The sequence below is a fragment of the Prosopis cineraria genome, unplaced genomic scaffold (genome assembly GCF_029017545.1).
Source record: "Prosopis cineraria cultivar Desert tree isolate PC_DT_omini unplaced genomic scaffold, ASM2901754v1 PC10, whole genome shotgun sequence".
NCBI lineage: Eukaryota > Viridiplantae > Streptophyta > Magnoliopsida > Fabales > Fabaceae > Prosopis > Prosopis cineraria.
The window spans coordinates 796,812-819,163 of NW_026555341.1; the positions used below are offsets into that span (position 1 = coordinate 796,812).

The following is a 22,352-nucleotide window of genomic DNA, read 5'->3' on the forward strand; positions in this document are numbered from 1 at the left end:
GAGCGGAGTCTTTCTCCCCTAGCACGAGGGTGTGCTAGATTGGGTATGGGAGAATGTCACGGGTGATATCTCCGTGACCGTGTAAAGACCAAGATAATGAACGATCTGCTGGTTAGCCTCGCACAATATGGATAAAGGGGGCGACATTGGCATTGGGAGTGTTCTGCCTCAGTCTTCGGACTGTGTGCACAACTGGTCGGGGGCTGGTGCCGCCTCCCTGATGAGCCCATGGCAGAGCGAAACCAGTGCGATCCGTATGTGGTAAGGCTTGTCCTGAGGATTATGGGGTCCTCTAGGACGCCGCACGGGCGTCGTATGCTGCGCCAGACTCTCAGTCCGTGACATGGTGCTTGCCTTCAGACTTTTTGCAAAAAATGAGCACGTTAACTCAACTACGTTGGCATAGAGATGTGATGAAAGATAAAAGGAGAACAATTGATTGCATATTCAAACGCAGGAGGTGGATAGATATCAAAAAATACGATTGAAGGGTACATATGGCACATGAAATTTTTGACAAATAGTGAGCACATTTGATGATATAATTGAAACCCAGAAGCCACTTTTCTCATCTTAATCAAAAACGTGATTTTGATTTAAATAATTAATCATGAGAAAATTGTGATTTTTGGATAACTTTAATTCAAAAATCAATTTTGACCCAAAAAATAAGTTTTTCATCATATCCAAACAAACAGTAAATATTGGTCTCTATATTCTAAAAATAAAATTATAAAGATTAAAAATATTTTAAACCTTTACTCTTTTTATTTAAAAATATAAGACATTTTTAAGAAATTAAATGTTAAAAAATATAAAACATTTGAAGTCTTTTGAGGTATAATTATTATTTTATTTTAAAAGTACCCATATTGATAATGACTTTATATTTATTGTGGGGTGTTTGATAGGAGTAAATATAAAAAGATACAGTTAGTTTGAAAGTAGGTAACTATTTTATTATGGGGTAAAATTAGGTTAAAAATGATTTACATTTTTAGACGAAGGGAGTAATATCTATAATATTTAAAGATTAAAAAATTAAAATTATAATATTTTAAACTTTTAACATTTATAATATTACTAATAAAATTATAAAAATTAAAAATATGTTAAAATTTATTACTAATATTTTAAATTATTAAATTCATTTAATCTTTATAAATATTAAAAGTTTAAAATATTTTTAATATTTATCATTTTATTTTTTAAAAAATATAGAGAATAATATTTAAAAGTATATTTTACTATTTATATTTTAAATAATTTTTAGCTAACTGAACTAAATTTTTAAAAAATATATTCAAATATAAATATTATTATAACAATTGATTTTTATTAAATTAAGTTTCACTAAATGAATTTTTAATAAATTAAAAATCAAACGCACAAGAAATTTGTGTCACAGAGAAAAACGTGTAGAAAGATTAGATAGATTGATACAGTACATTGTATGATTCTGCGTCATAGCACCAAAGACATGTTCATCCGGCATTGAACAACAAAGCGCGTAGAGTTTCGCGAAAGGGGACGCAAGATTAATAAGATTACATTGATAACTAACAAATGAGTAATAATACGGGAGACGTGAAACATGGCAAGGGCGCGATTTAAACGAAGAAAGAGGGGTAATATTGTGAATTCAGTTCACGGGATGCGGGTTGGCAACTGCGTGGGGCCTACCACAATGCGATGGCAATGGAGGCTAGAGAGCAATGTTTTTAAAGTCAAATTGTACTGACTCGACCGTCGATCGGTTTAATTTTGAATTTAATTTTTATAAAAAAATTATTTTAAAAATTGAGTTGGATTGAGTCATTTTAAACCAAGCCAAAAATCAAATTCGATTTCCAAAAATTTAACTGTTCAAAAAAACTTTTTTTTATCAAATTCTTTTAAAAAGTGACTATTTTTTTAATCATTTTATATTATGTTATATTATATGACTTGTTAAATCATGATAAATTTAAAATATTTAATTTTGTAAGTTAAATAATAATTTTATATGTATTTTTTATATTTAAATTATTATATAAATATATAATTTTATAATTTAACTATTACATCATCAGTTTGATCATTGATCCAATCCGATTAAATCATTCAAATCATGAATTTTTGACTTTTTTAATTCAATATTCAGGTCGATTTTAAAAGTATTGCTAGAGAGTGCACGAGGCAATGGAGGCTTTCATTTTCCGTTGTTGATTGCAGGATGGCACCATTCTCATCGGATTGTGGGCTCGCTGTCTCATGCAACTCCCGAACCAGTTATCCTCCGTTCATTAGTCAGATTGGATTGGACACTTTTCAGTTGAGAGGTAACTTGAAGGAGTCGGGTCACTCGTAAATATGCCTCTCTCTTAATTTAATTATCTCCTTTATTTATTTATTTAGGTAACATAATTATCTCCTCTATTTATTGCCTCAAATCTTTTCCTGACGAATATTAGTAATAAGCCAAGTAGTATCCTTTTATTGGCAAATATAGTTACCGATCCTGGAGTCAACGATTTTTTTTTTTTTTTCACGCGATATTGCACTTGAAGATTTGTATAATTCACCTGCTTTATTTGGAACCAGAATGATTCAGCTGATTTAAAAACAATGCCTGGATTATCATGCCATGCATTTTTTCGTACTTAACTCATTAAAAGCAAAAAAACGATCAACTGTCTTCATATTGAATACTGAGTGCAACTCAGTAAATAAAACTATATTGAGCCACAAGCAGAGCGTGACTTGAAAGCAATAAGTGTTTTAACGAGAAGAGAAAACAGAGAGGAGGTGAATAGATTGATCTGTAGAAGGCAGTTCGTGGCAGTTGATACAACGAAGAAGGTAGTTAGGCCCGACACAGAGCACAACACTGTCCCCGGCTCTTCGGGGGGAAAACAAGCATAGATGTGCCGAAGGCAAGTTATTATGGAACATTTTTTTCCATAAATTTACAACTATAGTTGTAACAGTTTGATATATGTGTGTGTGTAATGTTTCTGCACAGTTTTGTTCAGAAGTATTGCTAGCTTAATAGTTACAACTAGAATTAATCTCCGTGCATCGTTTTCAAGATGGTATGTTTATGACAATCAATTATATGAATTATACCGTGCATTGATCGCCAATGAAGTTAGGTATATTATTACTGGCACGTAAATGCCATACGCAATATTTCTAGAGAAGATGTTAATAAACCTTTGGTGGTTTCAATGTTGTAATGCATGATAATGTTTATTTGTTCTTGTAACTTTTAAACTGTGAGGGTTATGGTGTTGACAATAAAACGAATTATAACATGTGCTATTTGCACCTAATTAAGGTCCTAATTGTGTGAAAATCAAGGAGAATTACGTTGATATCTTTACAATACAATTAAATGCTACAAGGTTTATCGAGAATTTAATTTAATAGATCCCAATTAAATCTCATTTGTGTTATATTTTAATAATTTTTTTATTTTTAAAAATTAGACCTTTGGGAATGCTTACAAATAAAATATGGGTGCCTAAATACTATATGAATTGAACAGCGTCAATGTCAATAATAAGATATATCAATTTGTTACACATAGAACAACGTTTCTTATTTTTGTCAAGGTTCCTTTAAATTTGTTTTCCCGGTAATTTAAAGATTTTTTACTTTAAAGAATTAGATAATCAATTCCAAATTTATTGCGCACAAAACTAAGCTTATTTGATACTTTTTGTTTGGCCAAAACAAGCTTATTTGATACTGATATGTAGAAACTCAAAGGAAAAAAAAAAAAAGGATTCCACCATTATTGTTTAAAGAATCGTAGATCTACAGTTTACCAAGATTATACTTTGCAATATTATTTGATAAATTACACTAGATTTTGCTTGCAGGTACGAGGTTACAACTTGAAGTCTGACATGGCAGAAGGTAGTAAGTTGTCAACGTTCTTTTAAACAATAGCTCTTTAAAAATGTACTTTAATTTTTAATTTCACTAAAGTCTCTCATAATTTTAAATGACATTTATCTATCTCTCAGGATTGAACTCACGTTAATCCAATTCTAGGGAACTTAAGTGATATTATCTGGAATTTCTTAAGTCATTTCCTCCCTCTTTTTAAGCTCTGACTTTTGGATGCTGAATTTGGATTGGATGGTTATTTTTAATACAAGTACTAAGTATTTGTAAATTATTAAAATTTAAATTAATAATTTTAAATTCACACTTTATCCAAAACTAATGAATGAATAAATTTATCTAAAATATTAATATATATTTTAATAATTCGAATGATATAATTATTCAGTATTTATAATTACTAAATTCAAATCAGTGCATTATTTTTTGTTTTTGTTTTTGCATGTAATTGTTCCGTCAGGGTCCCTGCAGTGGATGTGGTCAAGAGCGGTAACTCACGGGGGAAAGCTGATGCCATAAAGTCTCAATTCCTACAGCTGCGCATTCATTGACTCACGCGCTTGCCCCTTCCTCACTTGGCTCTCTACCAAATCCATTCCACGCTTCCCATTCCTCCTACCTCTCATTTTCGTTATGTCACGCTTGTTTCACAAATTTATTAATTTCTCCCATTTTAATTACAGGACACAGTTGACTAATTTCATGATTTTTGAAGAGTTACAATCCATATCTTAAACTTGTAAAAAATATGATTTTTTTTATTTTCGTCTTCTACTAAAAATAATGATGATACAAAGTATGGCATAGAAATTAAAATATGAAACAATTTATTACAATTAACCAGGGTTATGATTAAAAAAAATTAACTATTATATTTTTGCTTTCTATTTAAAATCAGGCTGGATTTTAAAATTTTGTCAATATTGGAGAAAATATATTTTGATTTAACTTCAATTAATTAAGAAATTGATACTGGATATCATTTTGCTTTGTATTTCTCCGCTTAGATCACCGACTTTCAATTTCCCTCTTATTTGTTCGTACCCTAGTTTTGAAAATCAATTTAACTGAAAAAAAAAAGTCACAATTAATGCATTAGTTGTGTATCCGATCCAATTCATCGAAATTCCCGCGGTCGGCAAAAATCAGGAATCCAATGAAATTTGTTTTCAAGAGAAACAGGCCATGGAAAAATTGGCGGGCACTCGAAGCAAATTCAAAAAAAGGTGCAAAGCAAACCCTACCTTCCCAATTGCTTTCCTCCTTCCCCCTCTCCAGCCCCCTCCCCGACCCTCATATTTGCTGTGTCACTGTCAACCTCAAATTCATATTTTCTCTCTCTAGAATTTCTGCTATCAACTCTCTGAGGTACGTCCCTGATTGCTTTTTCTGTGCCTGATTGATTTCGTGTTTCAATATTTAAATTAAACACTCTCCATGAAGTTCTCTGATCTGGTTTCAATCTGTCTGTTATTTAGTCTTTATTGGGATTCTTCGTGGTTTCTACTTGCCGCCTTCTTTCGCGTTTTATTGATAGGTTCGTCGAAGTCTGTAATATCTATTCACGTAAATCTCGTCTACTCTTTTTGGTATTTGAGCTCTACCTTCTGGGTTTACTGAAATAGCGATGATTTGGCAAGCTACTTCGAATTTCTTTTGGGGTTTACCGAGTTTGTTTCTTTGACATCGTTGAGGCAATTTCTTGTAGCTGTGTTTCAGGATAGGTTGATGATAATTTAAGAGGAGTAAGGTCTTATAGTTAGGGCAACATCAATCCAAGGCGTACAAAGTAAAAAGCATGGGGAAAGCGTCTCCGCAAGAGAAGGATGGGAAGAGAAGTAAACAAACCAGACCATTTCCCAACTCAAACAAGTATCTGAAACCAGGTGCTCTCGCTCAGCTTCGATCCGACAAGTCGTCCACTGTCAAGTCTTATAGGAATTTTAGAAAGAAAAGAGTGGCGATCTTGCATTCAAGGAAAACAGAGAATAGTGTGGCATCTGAAAACAAAGTACATGATAAAAGCCCTTTGATGTTATCACCTGTGAATTTGGCCAAACAAAATTATTTGTCTGCTACGCCGAAGACTCCTCGAATTGAAGATTGCCAATCAGATTCAAGGCTTGAGTCTCTTCCCATGGATTTATTGGTATGGTTAATGCACATTTTCTTTCTTTGAAGTTCAGCACTGGTAGATCTATATCTTTAAAATCACGATTTCATATGGTGTTTTGTCCTGCTTGACTGTCCTGAGTATTTTTACTTCATTATTTTGTTTATTACCAAGGGTAGCATATTATTACAAAGGGTGTCATGTTTGACTGTCTTGTGGATTTAAAAGCACGTTATACCTTATTCATCACCTGTTTCCGTTTTTAAGGAGCCCTATGAAGCGATATGTGCTCTTATCATCAGCTCCCTTTCTTAAAGATTTGCAGGGGTCATTCATATTATCGTTCTTTTTGATGGACTCGTTTATTGGCTGTTTCTCTTTAGTGTTTAAGAATGTAAACTTATGTTTGCTGGTTGTACCGTTGAATGAGTTCACAGGATTGTGTTATAATCTAAATGGCAGTATTTATTAATATTGACGGGGCTTAGGGTATTAATTAACCTACCAAAGCTGCACTATCTTGAAAAAAAACTGCACGAACACGTGCACTCAGCCTTTGTTGTTCCTTTTCCGGAAAAAACAGAGAAAGAAAAGAGGGATAATAAGTTTAAATTACATTGGATTATGGACAGACATACCCCTGCACACAAAGCTATAAAACTAGATGTTAGTAGATACTGTGAATCTCGTTTTTTTCTCCGTTTGGCATTTTACTCGTCCAATTAGACTATTGCAGTCACCTGTGCATGCATTGCCATTTTCAAGTGCTTTTATCTCAATCTGTAGCGCTGACTCCCCTTTCTTTCGCAATTTGAGGTCAAAATATTGTGCCATTTGCACCATGACCAACTGAAGGCAGTCTTCCATGTTTCTCAGAGGATTAGAAAAGCAGTAAGTCTGTCTTTCTACTGTTGGGTATTTCTTGCCTTGAATGGTTGCTCTGTACAAGTGGTTTGGTTGTTTGCAATCTTGACAGTGGTCATCATCTGTTCTGTGTTATACAAGGTTTTGATTGCAAGGCAATTCCACTTCAATTATACCACCCCAGATCGCTCCCGCCAGGAAATGTTATGTACAACGACTCCTTGTCCCTCTGAGCATTGGCCTTTTCTGTGGTAGGCATTTAACGCTTACAGTTAGTTTTTCTTGCATTCTTGTGCATGTGTTTCTGATTGTGCACTTCAATTGTAGCAAGGGCGATGGGAAGGGTATGAAGATTTCAAGTCCGCATGCGCCTAAAGCACCCAGACATGGACCACGACCACCTTCTCGCCTAAAAGTTTCCGAGATGCGGCAGGTTGCAGTTGTCCTTTTCAAGGAGTCAGCATTCCCTTCTCGATGTATGATGCCATCAGTTTTACCAAAACCCCTATCCAAAAGCTTGGCTTCTAATCGAGTTCTGTTCTATGAGGATGAATTATGTCAGGCTGTTGCTCAGAATAAACTTCGCTGATGTAATCCTGCTATATATACATACAAATCTTTTTCATCGCCTCATGCTTTTCTACTGTGTATAGTTTCCCTGGCTCTAGTTTCTACAAGCAGTAGCAGTAAGAATAACAATAATCCAATATTTGTGTATAGTTGCTTTATCCTAGTTTCTTTTGTGGCCTTTTGGTTGGGGTGTATATTTCAAAGGTCTAAAATGAGGAAGGTTATGAAATAGACGTGGGGTTACTTTATATGTTATCAATACTTGTGTATGTCAAAACATTTGCTAGTTTCTGCATGGACAATTAGTTGCTCTTTCACGTTGGTATGAAATGCAGTTGTGTTCCAGTACACGCATTTCCTGCGTATCGTAATGTTTCCTCACACCAAAAGGAAGCCGAATACTTTGCATAAACTTATTCAAGGTATTGCGTTACCTTTTAGAAATGTAACCAAGAAAAAAGTTGAAATTTGAAGAACTTCCATAGGAGAGTGTTTCTACATAAATATCTGTTCAAGAGGTTGCATTTTGTTGCAATGCCAAATACGAGTCAAGATGCATAAATGCTTCAGGATATAATTCGGTTATTGGGTAAGGGAACACGAAAGAGAGACTGAGTTGCTAGAAAATCAAAAACCATAATGAAGTAGCGGTTTCAATTAAGAGTGGAAATTTTTTCTAGAAGAAGTCCTTAATTTTATCTTCAAGCACCAGAGAACTAAGGAGATGATACGCCTTCTCTGTAGGATGGTAGCTGTCCCAGAATATGTAGTCTGAGGAGTTTGAACACGTATTTATGCTGTAAGGGTTGCACAAGATGCCTACCTCTATGTATCCTGTTCCGCAGCACCCTTTGTTTGTCACTTTAAAACCTGAAACGCCACCAAAGTAATCAATGGATCAACTTGTTTACAATCTGCAACTCTCACCTTTTGGTGGTAAGGTAAGAGTATGAAGGATTACCATATATAAATGGGTTTTGAAGAAGTGTAAGCAATGGGTTGTAAACATCAAGATAGACAAGCCTAGATTCTGGAAACTTCCTGTTAAGGGCACCCATTTCAGAAGTGAGCTTGGAGTTGAACAGAAATGCTGCTATGTTTGCATTGTATGAACATCCTCTCAGGTTGCCTCCTTCAATTGTTCTCTGTGACGGCATGCACCCTATTGCTGTTATACCAAATACTCCAATTCTTCTAGCACCTATTCCATAAAGCTCCTGCTTTCCACTCATTTTTAATTTTTTTCCCCGTTATAATATACAGCATAAAGCTTTGTCTAGTGGATCGAATACGAAAGCACACACCTGCAAGAAGTTTGATGCTTGTGCAGCCATCAAGTCTGTATATGATGGAATGTCATACTGGAGTCGCCTGATTGGTGTTTGAACATAAGTATTGGCAATGTCATCGCTTCCTGTGCAGACTATATATATGCTCTTTGATATTATAATTGCCGTTTTGCTTTCCCCAACCTCATCCTTGATCTTCTTTATGTACTCCTTGAACATGTTCAGCTGATCTGATAACGGAACTACAGCCTTTTCCAACAAACAGAAAGTCAACTAAAGTAAGGTTTATGATATCCTTAACAAAACTATAAAACACATGTTCCTTAGATGCTTGTCATCAAATGTTTGCAAAAAATGATAACTTTGAAGGAGTTTCTTCCTTCTTAGCATCGCATTACTAATTGCTTAAGATATTATACTTTTCATGCCATAATTTTCTGGGCGAACTCTAACTAATTCAGACACCTAAAAAATGTTATGCAGGGTTAGTCATGTACCGCTAATTCAGCAGTGAGAGGGTCATATCCAGCACCACCAGAGGCGAAGCTCACACCGGTGAGGAGGTCTTGGAGATTCAGGCTTGGATCCAGATAAGCTGGCAAAAGCTTCTTGACACCAAATTTTCCAGCTGAGAGAGCAGAAGAAGAAGCGTGTGAGAAAAATGAGCGAGAAAATATCCATTAGTTTCTGTACTGGTATTAAAAAAATGAAAAATACAAATGGCACAGCACCTATAAAGTCTGAGGGGACTAAACCATTGCTAAACCTCCCAGTTGGACGATTTCCCTCAGCAAAATCTCTACCGTATGGTGGGAAATTGCACTTGACTAGAGTGCTGATGTAATTGTTGTTTCCTGGATCAACTATGGAGTCTCCAAAAGCAAAGACTGCTGGTATAGTTTCATTGTTTGGCAGACTCATCGCAGAGCCATTTTGTTCAAAGATGATAGCTACGGCAGAGAACCAAAGAATGACTGAAGTTATTTGAGAAAGAAGCTTCTGAAATAGAGGATCCATGTTAAAGTGACTTGACACCACGTAAATGAACTTCTGTTGTTTTGGATCCTTCTGAGTGTTTTTTGGGGGGAGAACTTAATTTATTGGATTATCTCAGATACTCTGTACATTAGAAATAAACGTAAATTTGCATCTATTAGTAATGCTATTTTCCGTCACAAGATTGTACTCTAACGAAATCCAATGTTTGACGAGTATTATGTGACACACTCTTCATCCGTAAATAAAGCCTGCTCATTAATTAATGGAAAATAAAGAGAATTATTTGACAACATTTCATGCAGAGCGGCTGAATCACAAAATCTTCATGCTGCCTCTCGCGTGATTGAACCTCTGCTCATTCCAACGTGATTCATATATCCTCTATGACTCATATATACTATCATCCGGGCACCAAATGGTTTATAAAATTAAAACTAATGCATTAATATAAATAAGAAAGTAAAAAAGTTTTCCAATAATTTTGAAATAATATTTGTTTAAATTTAGTGACCCTCAAATTTGACCTTTCTGTAGATATTTAAATTCATTTTTTAAGTGTGTGGATATTTTGTCAACCCAAAAGAATGGTATCTTGTGTATGTTTTTTGTGTTTATTTTGCATTGATTGTAAAAGATTTTGAATCAAAAATTTTGTGAAATCCTTACCATATGCCCATTTAGTTCTATTTTATAGGACAGACAGAATATTTATTTTAATCTTATTTATATGTCACTTCTATAATTTTTGCATCCATCTTTACTTTTCTACTTCTATTTAATGTTAGAAAGGTTATTGAATATTAGAGTATTTTATTTTTAAAATACATATTTAAAAGAAATAAAGTATTGAATTTTTAAATAAAATTAATAAAATTTAATTTTTTTTATTTTAATGAAGCATATTAAAAGTGATTTATAAATAAAATTGAAAGGAATAAATCTTAACTCAACCAAGTTTTCTTTAATTCAATTCCTATTCTATCTTTACAAGTCCATCCCCCCTTTCCTCTCCCCCTTAGGCCCTTACTCCAGATGTGACGTGAACTTTTGTTGGGGTAAATTATAATTAAATTTGATTTTAATTCCAACTATGCATTCGCTCTAATCCTTAATATAATACAAAAGATGAAGTTAGAATAATCATTTTTTTAATTTTTCCCTTCATTTATTTATTGTGATTTGAATTCTTAAACAATTTATTATGGTTATTAGTTGTAAAGAAGGATAAAATTAAAAATTTACCATTCTTTTATAATTTCAATTTTATACCCAATATTTCTTAATAAGTGTGGAATTAGTTAACTTCATTTTATATTAGGGATCATGTAGTACTTATCTAAACTCAAAACATGCAAATATATATTATCATTTTTCTTGGAGATACAAGAATTCAACAAATATTTTTTTATATTTACAACTGAGAAATTTGAGTTCATGGAGAGAAAATCATTTTGATGAAATAAAATTTTTTATCCCCATACTTTCATTATCAATCTTGTCTTTGTGGTTTTATAATCATACAAAAGTAAACTTTGTGATTTGAAAACAATATAAGAAGAAAAAAATAAAACTTAAATACTTAACCTTATATACTCAATAACTTTTATTCAATTAAATAAAGACAAGTAATTCATGCTATGAGAAATACCTAAGTAGACCAAGTACATCACGTCATTTGTGATTTATCCAATTAAAATGCTTCAAGTAATTTAAATAAAATCTCGTGCGACATTTTTTAAATTAATTTTATTTTTATAACAAAATACACATTTGATTTTTTACCTTTTTTCTTTCAACTATCATTAATATCATAATCAATTTATATTCCATGCCATTTAAATATCATGTTTTTATTGGACAGGCTATAAATGATGTGATACACTCAATCTATTTAAGTATTTTTGTTTTCATACTTGTAATAACAAAAGTTTGTTACAAAATAAATAATCAATAACAGATCTACATATTTTAGTTTAATTAAAAATAAGAAACTTAATATAAAACTAAATATATAATGTTTCTTTTAGCTAAGAGTCCCTTGGGTCAATGGCACCCCACACTTTTTAAAAGAGAGAGTTTGTAAATTCTATGTCCCATACGGTGAGGGGTAAAAAAAAATCTAAACTCACTTTTCCCAAAGTAAACCATGTTCGTTTTTCCTACTGTCATATTCAAATCATAAAGAATACTTTTGTATAATTACAAACTTACATAGATGTAATTAATAATGAATAAATTATATGAACCAAATTAATAAGTGAGGAAAGTTTTAGGAACTAAAACTTACATTTTTCCAATCATTCATCTTAAATTCAGTAGTTTTCTCTTCCCTTTTCTTTTATGTCGAGACCATTCATCTTCGTAGATAAATGCAAGTGACTAAAAAATATAAGAGAAAATAGCATTTCCACCCTACTCCTAAAACCAACAACAGAATACAAATAAATTAATTGTATGTATGTATGTATGTATGTATGTAAGCAAACAAGGTTGTTCTCCTAACTGGGAGATCCCAGTCTATTAATACATAAATCAAAACAGCAAGTTAAGGAAAAAGGTGGGGAACAATGAAGTGTAAATTTGACAATTAGAGTTCACAGCAATTCCTAGAAAGTAAAGAATCAAAACCACCTTGTGCTCCGAGAAGATCTAGAGCACCGTCAGACCAACACCCACATAGATTTTCGCTTCCTCGGCTGCAAAATGAAAGATTAAAGAGCAACAAGGGCAGGGGAACAGGCGGAACAGAGAGGGCTGTCCAATGTTTACACCTAGTAAATCATAATATGGAACAAGCCTTCGCTTTATTTTTCTTTTTTTTCTGCTTTGGTGGTTGAAGAACAACTTTTATGGCTTGATCGAACACTGCCTTCACATTCTGCAGTGAAGTCCACAGCAAATCTTTAAATTTAGACATTCAAATTTACTCGTCAGATGAAAGTCAATACCAGACTCGACTAATACCTGCTGGGTTTTTGAACTGCATTCAATGTAAGCAGGAGCGTTGATAAGCTTCCTAAGCTCTTCTCCCTTGGATGAAATACAATGTCAATTTTTCTTTTTCTCCTTTTGAGTAAAAGGCTTCCAGAGATGTCCTAAATGTAAACAACATTAACAAGCAACAATAATCATATTTACCTGAGCCGTGGTAATTGGTACAGCACCTGGATGGTCTATGAAGAACTGCTTATCATCCCGAAGGTCTGCCGCAGCAAAAAATTTCAACACAACTCAGCTAAATAACTGGTAAAACCTCTTTACGTCACATGATCCAAATCGTCCTCATAATTTTTTTGAGTACACAACTCTATTTTAAAATTTATTTTATATAAAACAAAGTGCATGCTACCCCCAAAAAAAAAAAAAAAGCCAGCACAAATTAAGACAAGCCATAGCTAGCGCTCCACTAAACCATACAAAGGCAAACAAATATTCCTCTACATAAAAATTTAAATGTGCAAAATAAAGCACTCTTATGAAGAGCAACAATTTAACACATTAACCTCACCCAAGTTTGGCTCCAACTCCACCCCACGTTCCCTATTCACAAGTTCCCTTCATACAAAAAGAATCCATAGCCACAAGCAAATAAGAAAGTCACCACGAAAATATTTTAAATTAAATTGTTACACATCTGAATATAAAGACTGCCTAAAAGGCTATCTGTAAATTCACACACCATAAGGACAGCAATCAAAGTTGCAGTCCCTAAAAATTACAAGATGAAGAAGAATGATATAAACATCATTAGTATAAGCCAAACGCTGAAACATTTTCAGTGAATGGAAAATTCAGCCTCTGAACCACAACTGAGCAATACCAATCTTCTGAGCATTTTGGATTTGATAAATTCTCCTTAGACCAAAAAGCTACACAGTCAAGCAAGACAGCTGAGACCTCTAGCATTGCACTAGAATCCCCAGTGTGTTCAATCTAGTTATTCTCACAAAGAGGAAAAAAATAAAAAGAAAATAAATATAATATTGACATGTTCGGTGATTAAAAGTGTCTAATTATTTGTTACTGATGCTAGGAGGAAGGATAAAAGGGGTATAACAATCCAAAAATTGGCAACGTCAACTATTCAAGGAATAAATGGAAAGAAAAAAAATCCAGTAGAAAGGCACTAAAAGAACCAGGAGTTCTCAGCTGCCATCTGACAAGTAAGAACCTATACAACAGTTCATCACTGGAGAAAAATGAACATCACAAAACATTATAAATCATCCATGTTATTGATATTGGACAGTTCTAAAGACATTAATCAAGAAGTTGACCAATAAAAAATAAGAAATTGTATGTAACCATAATAACCGAAAGAGCTGCTAAGATTAATAGTTTATAAGCTGCAAGGAAGCAACTAAAAAGTCATACTATTCATATAAACTCACCAAGCTTTGTGCCAACCAGAACTATGGGGACACCAGGTGCATAATGCTTCAACTCTGGAATCCACTGGAAATGAAACCAAAAAATTAACAATCTGGATAATCTTATTAAAAAGATAAAAGTAAGTTCAGTATATTGTTCATTGCAGATCATAATGAAGCCAGTGATATTAATGTTCCAATAGATAAGCATGAGAGAATTCAAACAATGAAAAAACCTAGCAGATGATGCTTCAACTCCCAAATACAGAGGAACATGGTACCTTTTTGGAAACATTTTCATAACTGGCTTTGCTTATGAGAGAGAAAGCCAGTATAAAAACATCAGCACCACGGTAACTCAAAGGTCTTAATCTGTTATAATCTTCTTGCCCTGTTCCACATAACAATAAAATAAAAATCCAGAAAGAAGTAGCAATAAAAAGTTGCAGCGAAAAAAAGTAACTATGCAGCATTACCAGCAGTGTCCCACAAACCCAAATTAACAGTGCTTCCATTGACAACCACATTTGCACTGAAATTGTCGAAAACAGTTGGCACATAATCCTGTTCATGAGCACATGTAAAAAAAAAAAAAAAGTAAAATGATAATGTTCTCCTTTTTCAAGTTAGCTTACAAATATGAGATCAACACCGAACCTTGCAGATTATCCATTATAGTGTGTCATCAAAATATGCTTCTACTTTAAAAAGGTAATCAAAACACCACTTCATGGATTCTCATTCCTTTCAAATAAAAGGGCAAGGATCATTTGTCAAAACCCAAGATGCATGGACATTGATACAGATATAGAACTTGAGCCTAGCTCTGACACAAACGTAACTCTTTCATGCAGTGTTCTTGCTACATAGGTCAAGATATAATCTAACGTGCAGGTCAAGACAAGGTTTTTCAAACCTTGATTAATTCATTAAATACTTTTGGAGTGCTAATCATGTTGGACTTAAAACGACAAAAATACCGCATTAACCACCCAATGTCGTCTTCTCCATTCCTCTCCCAAACAGATTATATGCAACATAAGTAGCAGAATACCTCCTTTGAGTTTGAAGAAAAAGATTTTCTTTTCTTTTCTTTTCTTTTTTTTTGGGGGGGGGGGGGGATTCATTGTTTCATTACTCCTGCCAAACTAAGTTTCCAAAACAACACCATTTAATTTATGTCTTCTTCCCGTTTCTCATTATAATGCCTCAAAAACCCAAATTTTGGTGTCATGCTCAAAAGACAAAGGAAAAAATAACAAGAGCTCACAGTGGGGAAGGTATTGCTGGTATAGGATATTAGCAAACATGTCTTGCCCACAGCTCCGTCCCCAACAGTGACGCACTTTATGAACCTAGAAGCGCTCATTTTTGTTGAATATTGAAAGCCTCAGATCTTCGCCTGAGGACACGATCACACGGCCCTCTGATTTATCCTTCTGTAGCTTCTGCTTCAATTACACATCCGTATGAAGCAAAACGCAAATGCAGAAAAAGAACAACCTTCCATAAATAAACGAAAAGAAAAGAAAAACAAAAAGAATGCCTAGACGTTTTCGAACCCTAATGGTAAAATGCAGAGTGGAGAATAAGGAGAAGATAGGATCTTGCAACGAAACGATGGAAATTTTTGGAGAAATTAGGAAAACCTAATGCTTATGGAGAAAGACAGAATTATTCATTGCGGTGTGCGGATGCAGATGAAAGAGAGAGAAACAAACCACTGTGGCCGGGAAATTTTGCCGTAGAAGCGTTCGTTGAGCGAACCAATCTCCGCCAACAATCCCCTCTCTATTGCTGTTATTATTGTTATTTTGTTTATGATTTTCTAAACTTGTAAAATTTCTTTTTTTGTCAATTTTCATATGACGACTTCGTCGCGAGCAAATTCGGCTCCCCACAATGATAAGAGTAGGACCTTGTCCTGTCCTGCCTGACTCCTGCTCGGCTCACGGATTTGCTTAGTTTTCCTTTTCTTTTTTTTCTTTTTTCTTTTTAAAATTTTCACTTTTGTTTAATTGCCTTTCGTCGTCTGAGGGCATACTTTCTTGATAACGGCAAAATAGTGCATAAAAAGTTTAAAGTTACGGTTAATTTACATACGAAATCTGCGAGAAGGCCAACTGTAGAAGAAACTCAAGCTTTTAGGTTTGGAACACCATTAAATTATCTACTATCTCCTTTTGAAATTATAACATACTTTTAAATAAAAATATATATATTAATAAAATTTATTAAATATATTTTATAATTTTTTTAAAATATAAATACAAATTTTTTAAAATATTTTTAATTTAATATTCTATTTGTAAAAAATATTAAAAAAATTTATTAATAAAATTTTATTTTTCTTAAAGTATTTCGCATTTTAAAATCAAAATATTTTTTAAAAATCTTTTATAATTTAAAAGGGAGCACGCCATGATAAAATAATATGAAGTCTCGTTTTTCAAATAAATGGCTGAGATTTAATTCTTAATATATAATTAAACAAGCCCAATTTAAAGAGTTTGTCTTTTCGTATAATAAAAAAAATATTTTTCTTTTCGTATAATAAAAAAAATATTTTTAAATTTTTTAACGAGTCATATTATTCACCTATTACATATATTGGTTTTTATCATAGATTTTGTTATACAAACTTTCATTGGATAATTTTTTTGGGGCAAGATATGAAAACTGACAAAACTAGTTAGCGAAGCTTGGCAAGGGCAAACTCACACTCTATTCAATATTTGATGATTGACGATGATGATTGTGCTTCTAATGAAACGTCGAACCGGTTTAGTTATGAACCAATATATCAATCAATCAATCAATATATATCTATAAATCTTGTAGAATGAAGATAATTAATTATAAATATCTTCTTTCTCATTAGTCAACATAATGAAGGTGATTGATTACAAATATCTTCTCTCTCATTAGTCAACATACTTTTGGTATAATGTTAATTATTCTCTCTCATTGGCCCATTAATTTTTGTATAATCAATTTAATTTTAATCTAATATTAATATTACTATTTTATTAGTTGATGTGATTAAATATTTTTTCTCATTGGTTAGCATAATTTAATTTATTTTTTTATTTATTTTAAATAATTTTTATCTTTTCACTAGACGGAGCATTAAATTAAATAAATAAATATATAAATCTTATAGGATGAAGGTGGTTGGTCACAAATCTCTTCTCTCTCATTGATTAACATACTTTGGTATAATGTTAATTATTCTCTCCTATTGTTCCATTAATTTTTGTATAATCAATTTAATTTTAGTCTAATATTAATGTTACTATTTCATTGGTTGATGTGATTGAATGTTTTTTCTCATTAGTTAGCATAATTTAATTTATTTTTATTTTTTAATTGATTTTTATTGTTTCATGGGACGAGAGCATTAAATTAAATTAATAAATAAATATTAAATATCTAAATCTTGTAGGATGAAGGTGATTGGTCACAAATATCCTCTCTCCTATTAGTCGACATACTTTGGTATAATATATTAATTATCCTCTCCAATTGGTCCAATAATTTTTGTATAATCAATTTAATTTAGTCTAATATTAATATGAATATTACTATTTCATTAATTGATGTGATTAAATATTTTTTCTAATTGGTTGATAGAAATTAATTTATTCTTTTATTTATTTTAATTGATTTTTTTCTTTTTACGGGATTAGAGCATTGAATTCTATTTCAAAACTTCCCTAAGTCATCTACTACGGGAGTATTACCTATGTTGTTTTCCATACTCTTGAGTCTTGCTAGAGAGTTTTTGTTTCCAATATAAAAATATCTTTATGTCTCTCAATCTCATATGCCTTAATCGATAATTGATTAGTCATTCTCTTAAATGGATTTGTTGTCGATGGTGGAGAGCTAGGTTGTCGGGGTGGAGGAGTTTCACACCTCTTTCTGACCAATGTCAGGGAGAGAAATCTCGTAGCTTCAATTTCACTAGTCAAGAAAAATTGACTCTTATTGCATTGGTTAATAGATTTTAGGCTAAAGTTAATATGAAAAATTTTCTTAATTCATTAATGAGATTTAATTTATTTTTCTATTTCTTATATATTTTTAGTCTACTTTTATGGTGGCATTGATTCAAGAATAATGCCATTTTCAAATTTCTATAATCATTAACATTAACTCCATCCTACTATATTTCTCCATTTGCTATACTTTCTCATGCCTTTTCAATTTTTCTAATCAATGAGATATAATTTTAATTTTCTATTTTTCATGTATTTTTATTGTACTTTCACAAGAGCATTGATTCAAGAGTAGTCTCATTTTCAAATTTCATTAATTGTTAGTATTAACTCCATCCGGCTATCCTTCTGCAGTTGTTATACTTTTCCATGCCTTTTCAATTTTCCTAATCAATGAAATTTATTTTTTTTCATATTTTTCATGTATTTTCTTGATTTGTTATACTCAATAATAATCAACTCTCATCAACTATAATTCATAAACATTATCTGTAAAAAGGAAAAAAATAAAATAAAAGGAAGTTTAAATTTGATTCGGATCATCAATCCTTATTTTGTGGTCTTGACCCTTCAAACCATACATACTTCAGCATACATTTTGCATTGACGAAGATAAAGCGGTGACTCTTTGTCTTTTCACATAAAGAAACGAGGTAGAAACGATTTAGCGAACAATACATATTCAATTCTTTCACCATACATACATGCATATATACAAGAAAAAATACATCTCTCCTTCGTGATGAGGAACAAATAAGAGTGTGTTTTCTTATGCATTTTAGGCACAAATCCATTTTGTTCCTTTAGACCTTTTAATATGTATAATATTTCTAAAAGGTTTGATAATTTAAAATATTAGCAATAAATTTTAAATTTAGCTAAAGATAAGATGTGTACAAATGAAATATTCAAAAAGAAAAATAATTAAATAAAGGAACTTCCAAAAATTTAACTATCTTAGATGTGTTAATATCAATTACATCAATGATATTTGTTTTAAATTTTTTAATTCTAACTCGTGCAACGCACGAGAAACTGTCTAGTTTGATGTGAAAATGTGAGTACATTTTTGGAACATAAGAATGGTTGCAATTGTGGTATAAAATAAATATTCAAAGTGTTTATTGTGAAATTGAACTTGGTTGTGTGAAATTATGTTTTAATGCTCTGCTAGAACATGTTTATAAGGAAATATGAGTTTAAAAAATGATTAATTGTATTAGGAGTGTATGAATATGAGAAATGATGAGTATGATATGTATGTCTTTATATGGGCGTGGTGCTTGCAATTAGGCATGCTATGAATTTAATATTTGAGAAATTGAATGCAAAGAACTTGTTGAGTACATGTATATGTTAGAATATGCATGAATTGCATTGCATAATTATATGAGGTGAAAGTTTGCCTTAAAGAGAGAAGTAGATATTTGAAATCCACATAGTATGGTCGCTATTTGAAACTTGATGGTTTTTTTTTAATTTATTTGTTCTGCTTGTTCTTTAAGGAATTATCCTGCTTGTTCATTAAGGGACTTGAACTTGTCTGGTCTTCGTCCGTTCATAAAGAGGCTAACTTAGGGGCACAACATCCCATGGTTATTAGTAATGGGGGAACTATAATTCACAAATGAGTGCAGTAACCTTGATCAGGTAGCTCTTCACAAGCGAAAGGCTTGGGTAGTTCGACTATATGGACAAAATTCATTATATACCTAACGATTTCACGGTAGAGATATTAAAAGGATATAAGAATAACATTAATCATATATCATATTTTGGGCTATATAGTTGGTATTATTATGGTCCAATATTTTGTATAAGGACAGTTGATAATTTTGTGACCCTTGTATGCTAAGTTTTCCATGTCACATGTTTGTTGGTTTTAAGACTAGATGGATTGCATGGTTGAGTACATGAATATTTGTGAATTTAAGCATGCCACTTGCATCGCTATAATTGTTTGACGTGCATTTGTATAGGCTAAATTAATTTTAATTATTGAGTGGTTGTATTCATCTCTTTCTCTTCAATATTTATAAGGCTTGGATCAAGTCAAGACCAAGAGAAAGCACCAAAGACTTAGGATATGTTAAATCCTAACTGTAGACATCTCATAAATTTAATTATGTGTATTTTGTTAATAATTTGCCAACTAGGTTGTTATATAATGTTTAATTACTTGCACTAATAGTGGAGTCATTTTGAATGTGTATTTTGGCACCCTGAGTCGTACATGACATGTTTGTAGAGTTTAAATAAGGCTGAAATATTAATATAAGTAGGGAATTTTATAAAAGCATGGATGATTTGAATTACATGTTAAATTATGAGAGTTAGGCTCCCTTTTCTATTTGTGTGATTAAAAGGTTAAGCATTGAAATTTTGATTTATGAGTTGTTGAACTATCGTGGTGTGTTGCACAAGTTCTTTGAATATGATCTAGGGGTTGTTGTGAGCTTTTGGCACTTGAAAATAAAATTGACCACCTTAGATTTGTTTGAGTTTGAAAAGAATGAGTTTACAAATGGGTGTTCAACTTTTTAATAAGAAATGATATGTGAGTAAAACTAATGCTATTAGTTAGTACTCTAAAATTTTTTTGTAAATATTTAAATCACCTCAATTAGATATCAAATAAAGATGAGATGAGTCAAAAGTTTGCTCCAGGAGCTGCATTTGATGGCACTTATGCTGTCATAATCTGTGTAATGTGCTGTAACACATGGCACAGTAAGGACATGCCGCGATGCTTTATGAGTATGTCAGAGCACCTCTGTGTGTTTACTGTGAAAAGTTATCTTTCAAATGGATGTTTTGCTTTGGTACAAAATTGGTATCACATGCTTCTATAAAACATATTTTACTCTGATTTTTTACTTACGAAAATATATTAGAGACTTTCAAAAACTTGAAAACTTAGATCCTATTTTTATGGTTTTATAAAACTTGGCAATCCTCTTAGGTTAATCACGTGATTGCCTTGATTTTGTAATTGATTATAGATTAGCAAGAGCAACCTTACATTGCACAGCCCCACTCGACGCTATATTAGTGGGTTTTTACTTTTATCATACCATGTTGCCCAACCTATATTATTTGCTCCTAGTGTTTTTAAATATATTTCATTTGTTCTTATTATAGGGTGTTTTTTGGGAAGATTTTTTTTTGTTATCAATATAAGACACTTGATAAAATATTAATTACATTTTTTTCATTAATACCCTATCTAAATTTATTAATTACAAGAAATAATGTAATGCAGATTTAAAAATGTTTCATTTAAATAAGGGCTCGAATTATAAGTTTATTTTTTTTTATAAAATTATTTTAGAGGCACCTTGTAATAGAGATAAGAAGAAATACCAAATAATTGATTATCAATAAATTATACCTAATTTATAATTAAAACTAGACAGTTTCCCATGCATTGCACGAGTTAAAATTAAAAAATTTAAAACAAATATCATTGATGTAATTGATATTAACACATCTAAGATAGTTAAATTTTTGAAAGTTCCTTTATTTAATTATTTTTCTTTTTGAATATTTCATTTGTACACATCTTGTCTTTAGCTAAATTTAAAATTTATTGCTAATATTTTAAATTATCAAACCTTTTAGAAATATTATACATATTAAAAGGTCTAAAGGAACAAAATGGATTTGTGCCTAAAATGCATAAGAAAACACACTCTTATTTGTTCCTCATCACGAAGGAGAGATGTATTTTTTCTTGTATATATGCATGTATGTATGGTGAAAGAATTGAATATGTATTGTTCGCTAAATCGTTTTTGCCTCGCTTCTTTATGTGAAAAGACAAAGAGTCACCGCTTTACCTTGTCAATGCAAAATGTATGCTGAAGTATGTATGGTTTGAAGGGTCAAGACCACAAAATAAAGATTGATGATCCAAATCAAACTTAAACTTCCTTTTATTTTATTTTTTCCTTTTTACAGATAATGTTTATGAATTATAGTTGATAAGAGTTAATTATTATTGAGTATAACAAATCAAGAAAATACATGAAAAATAGAAAAAAAAAATAAATTTCATTGATTAGGAAAATTGAAAAGGCATGAAAAAGTATAGCAACTGCAGAAGGATAGTCGGATGGAGTTAATACTAACAATTAATGAAATTTGAAAATGGGACTACTCTTGAATCAATGCTCTTGTGAAAGTGCAATAAAAATACATGAAAAATAGAAAATTAAAATTATCTCATTGATTAGAAAAATTGAAAAGGCAT

General features: G+C 31.9%; 3 protein-coding genes across 7 annotated transcripts; 1 reads left to right on the plus strand and 2 right to left on the minus strand.

The window, feature by feature from the left end:
- The first annotated feature begins 5,000 nt into the window (after positions 1-5,000).
- Positions 5,001-7,718, plus strand: LOC129321878 (F-box protein At4g35930). Of its 5 annotated transcripts, none has more exons than XM_054967819.1 (6): positions 5,004-5,262; positions 5,373-5,431; positions 5,603-6,043; positions 6,824-6,898; positions 7,013-7,122; positions 7,199-7,718. In XM_054967819.1, exons 3-6 carry the CDS (start codon positions 5,693-5,695, stop codon positions 7,458-7,460), a joined length of 798 nt encoding a protein of 265 aa, XP_054823794.1. In that variant the 5' UTR covers positions 5,004-5,262; positions 5,373-5,431; positions 5,603-5,692; the 3' UTR covers positions 7,461-7,718. The 5 variants fall into 5 exon arrangements, with proteins under 5 accessions (XP_054823795.1, XP_054823794.1, XP_054823793.1 ...); XM_054967818.1 differs by having other exon boundaries at positions 5,614-6,043; XM_054967820.1 differs by lacking the exon at positions 5,373-5,431 and having other exon boundaries at positions 5,001-5,120; positions 5,614-6,043.
- Positions 7,719-7,774: 56 nt separating this feature from the next.
- Positions 7,775-9,873, minus strand: LOC129321877 (GDSL esterase/lipase EXL3-like). Its single transcript, XM_054967815.1, has 5 exons — positions 9,462-9,873; positions 9,228-9,358; positions 8,746-8,979; positions 8,403-8,658; positions 7,775-8,311 (listed from the first exon to the last, which is right to left on the minus strand). The coding sequence occupies exons 1-5, from the start codon at positions 9,745-9,747 to the stop codon at positions 8,118-8,120; spliced, it is 1,101 nt and encodes a 366-aa protein (XP_054823790.1). The 5' UTR covers positions 9,748-9,873; the 3' UTR covers positions 7,775-8,117.
- Positions 9,874-12,162: 2,289 nt separating this feature from the next.
- LOC129321879 (rac-like GTP-binding protein RHO1) lies at positions 12,163-15,992 on the minus strand. Its single transcript, XM_054967821.1, has 8 exons — positions 15,821-15,992; positions 15,370-15,547; positions 14,576-14,663; positions 14,381-14,490; positions 14,121-14,184; positions 12,868-12,932; positions 12,694-12,759; positions 12,163-12,607 (listed from the first exon to the last, which is right to left on the minus strand). The coding sequence occupies exons 2-8, from the start codon at positions 15,466-15,468 to the stop codon at positions 12,509-12,511; spliced, it is 591 nt and encodes a 196-aa protein (XP_054823796.1). The 5' UTR covers positions 15,469-15,547; positions 15,821-15,992; the 3' UTR covers positions 12,163-12,508.
- Positions 15,993-22,352: the final 6,360 nt, after the last annotated feature.

Bases quoted from the DNA above. Each gene is read 5' to 3' on its own strand.
- LOC129321877 (XM_054967815.1), bottom strand. From the start codon at position 9,747: ATGGATCCTCTATTTCAGAAGCTTCTTTCTCAAATAACTTCAGTCATT. The intron at 9,359-9,461 runs GTGCTGTGCCAT...CTGCTCTCTCAG, and splicing joins AGTCCCCTCAGACTTTATAG to CTGGAAAATTTGGTGTCAAG. The intron at 8,659-8,745 runs GTGTGTGCTTTC...AGTGGAAAGCAG, and splicing joins AAGCATCAAACTTCTTGCAG to GAGCTTTATGGAATAGGTGC.
- LOC129321878 (XM_054967820.1), top strand. From the start codon at position 5,693: ATGGGGAAAGCGTCTCCGCAAGAGAAGGATGGGAAGAGAAGTAAACAA. The intron at 6,044-6,823 runs GTATGGTTAATG...TCGCAATTTGAG, and splicing joins CTCTTCCCATGGATTTATTG to GTCAAAATATTGTGCCATTT. The intron at 6,899-7,012 runs GTAAGTCTGTCT...GTGTTATACAAG, and splicing joins CTCAGAGGATTAGAAAAGCA to GTTTTGATTGCAAGGCAATT.
- LOC129321879 (XM_054967821.1), bottom strand. From the start codon at position 15,468: ATGAGCGCTTCTAGGTTCATAAAGTGCGTCACTGTTGGGGACGGAGCT. The intron at 14,491-14,575 runs GTAATGCTGCAT...TATGTGGAACAG, and splicing joins GGGTTTGTGGGACACTGCTG to GGCAAGAAGATTATAACAGA. The intron at 12,608-12,693 runs GTATTAGTCGAG...ACTTCACTGCAG, and splicing joins GCAGTTCAAAAACCCAGCAG to AATGTGAAGGCAGTGTTCGA.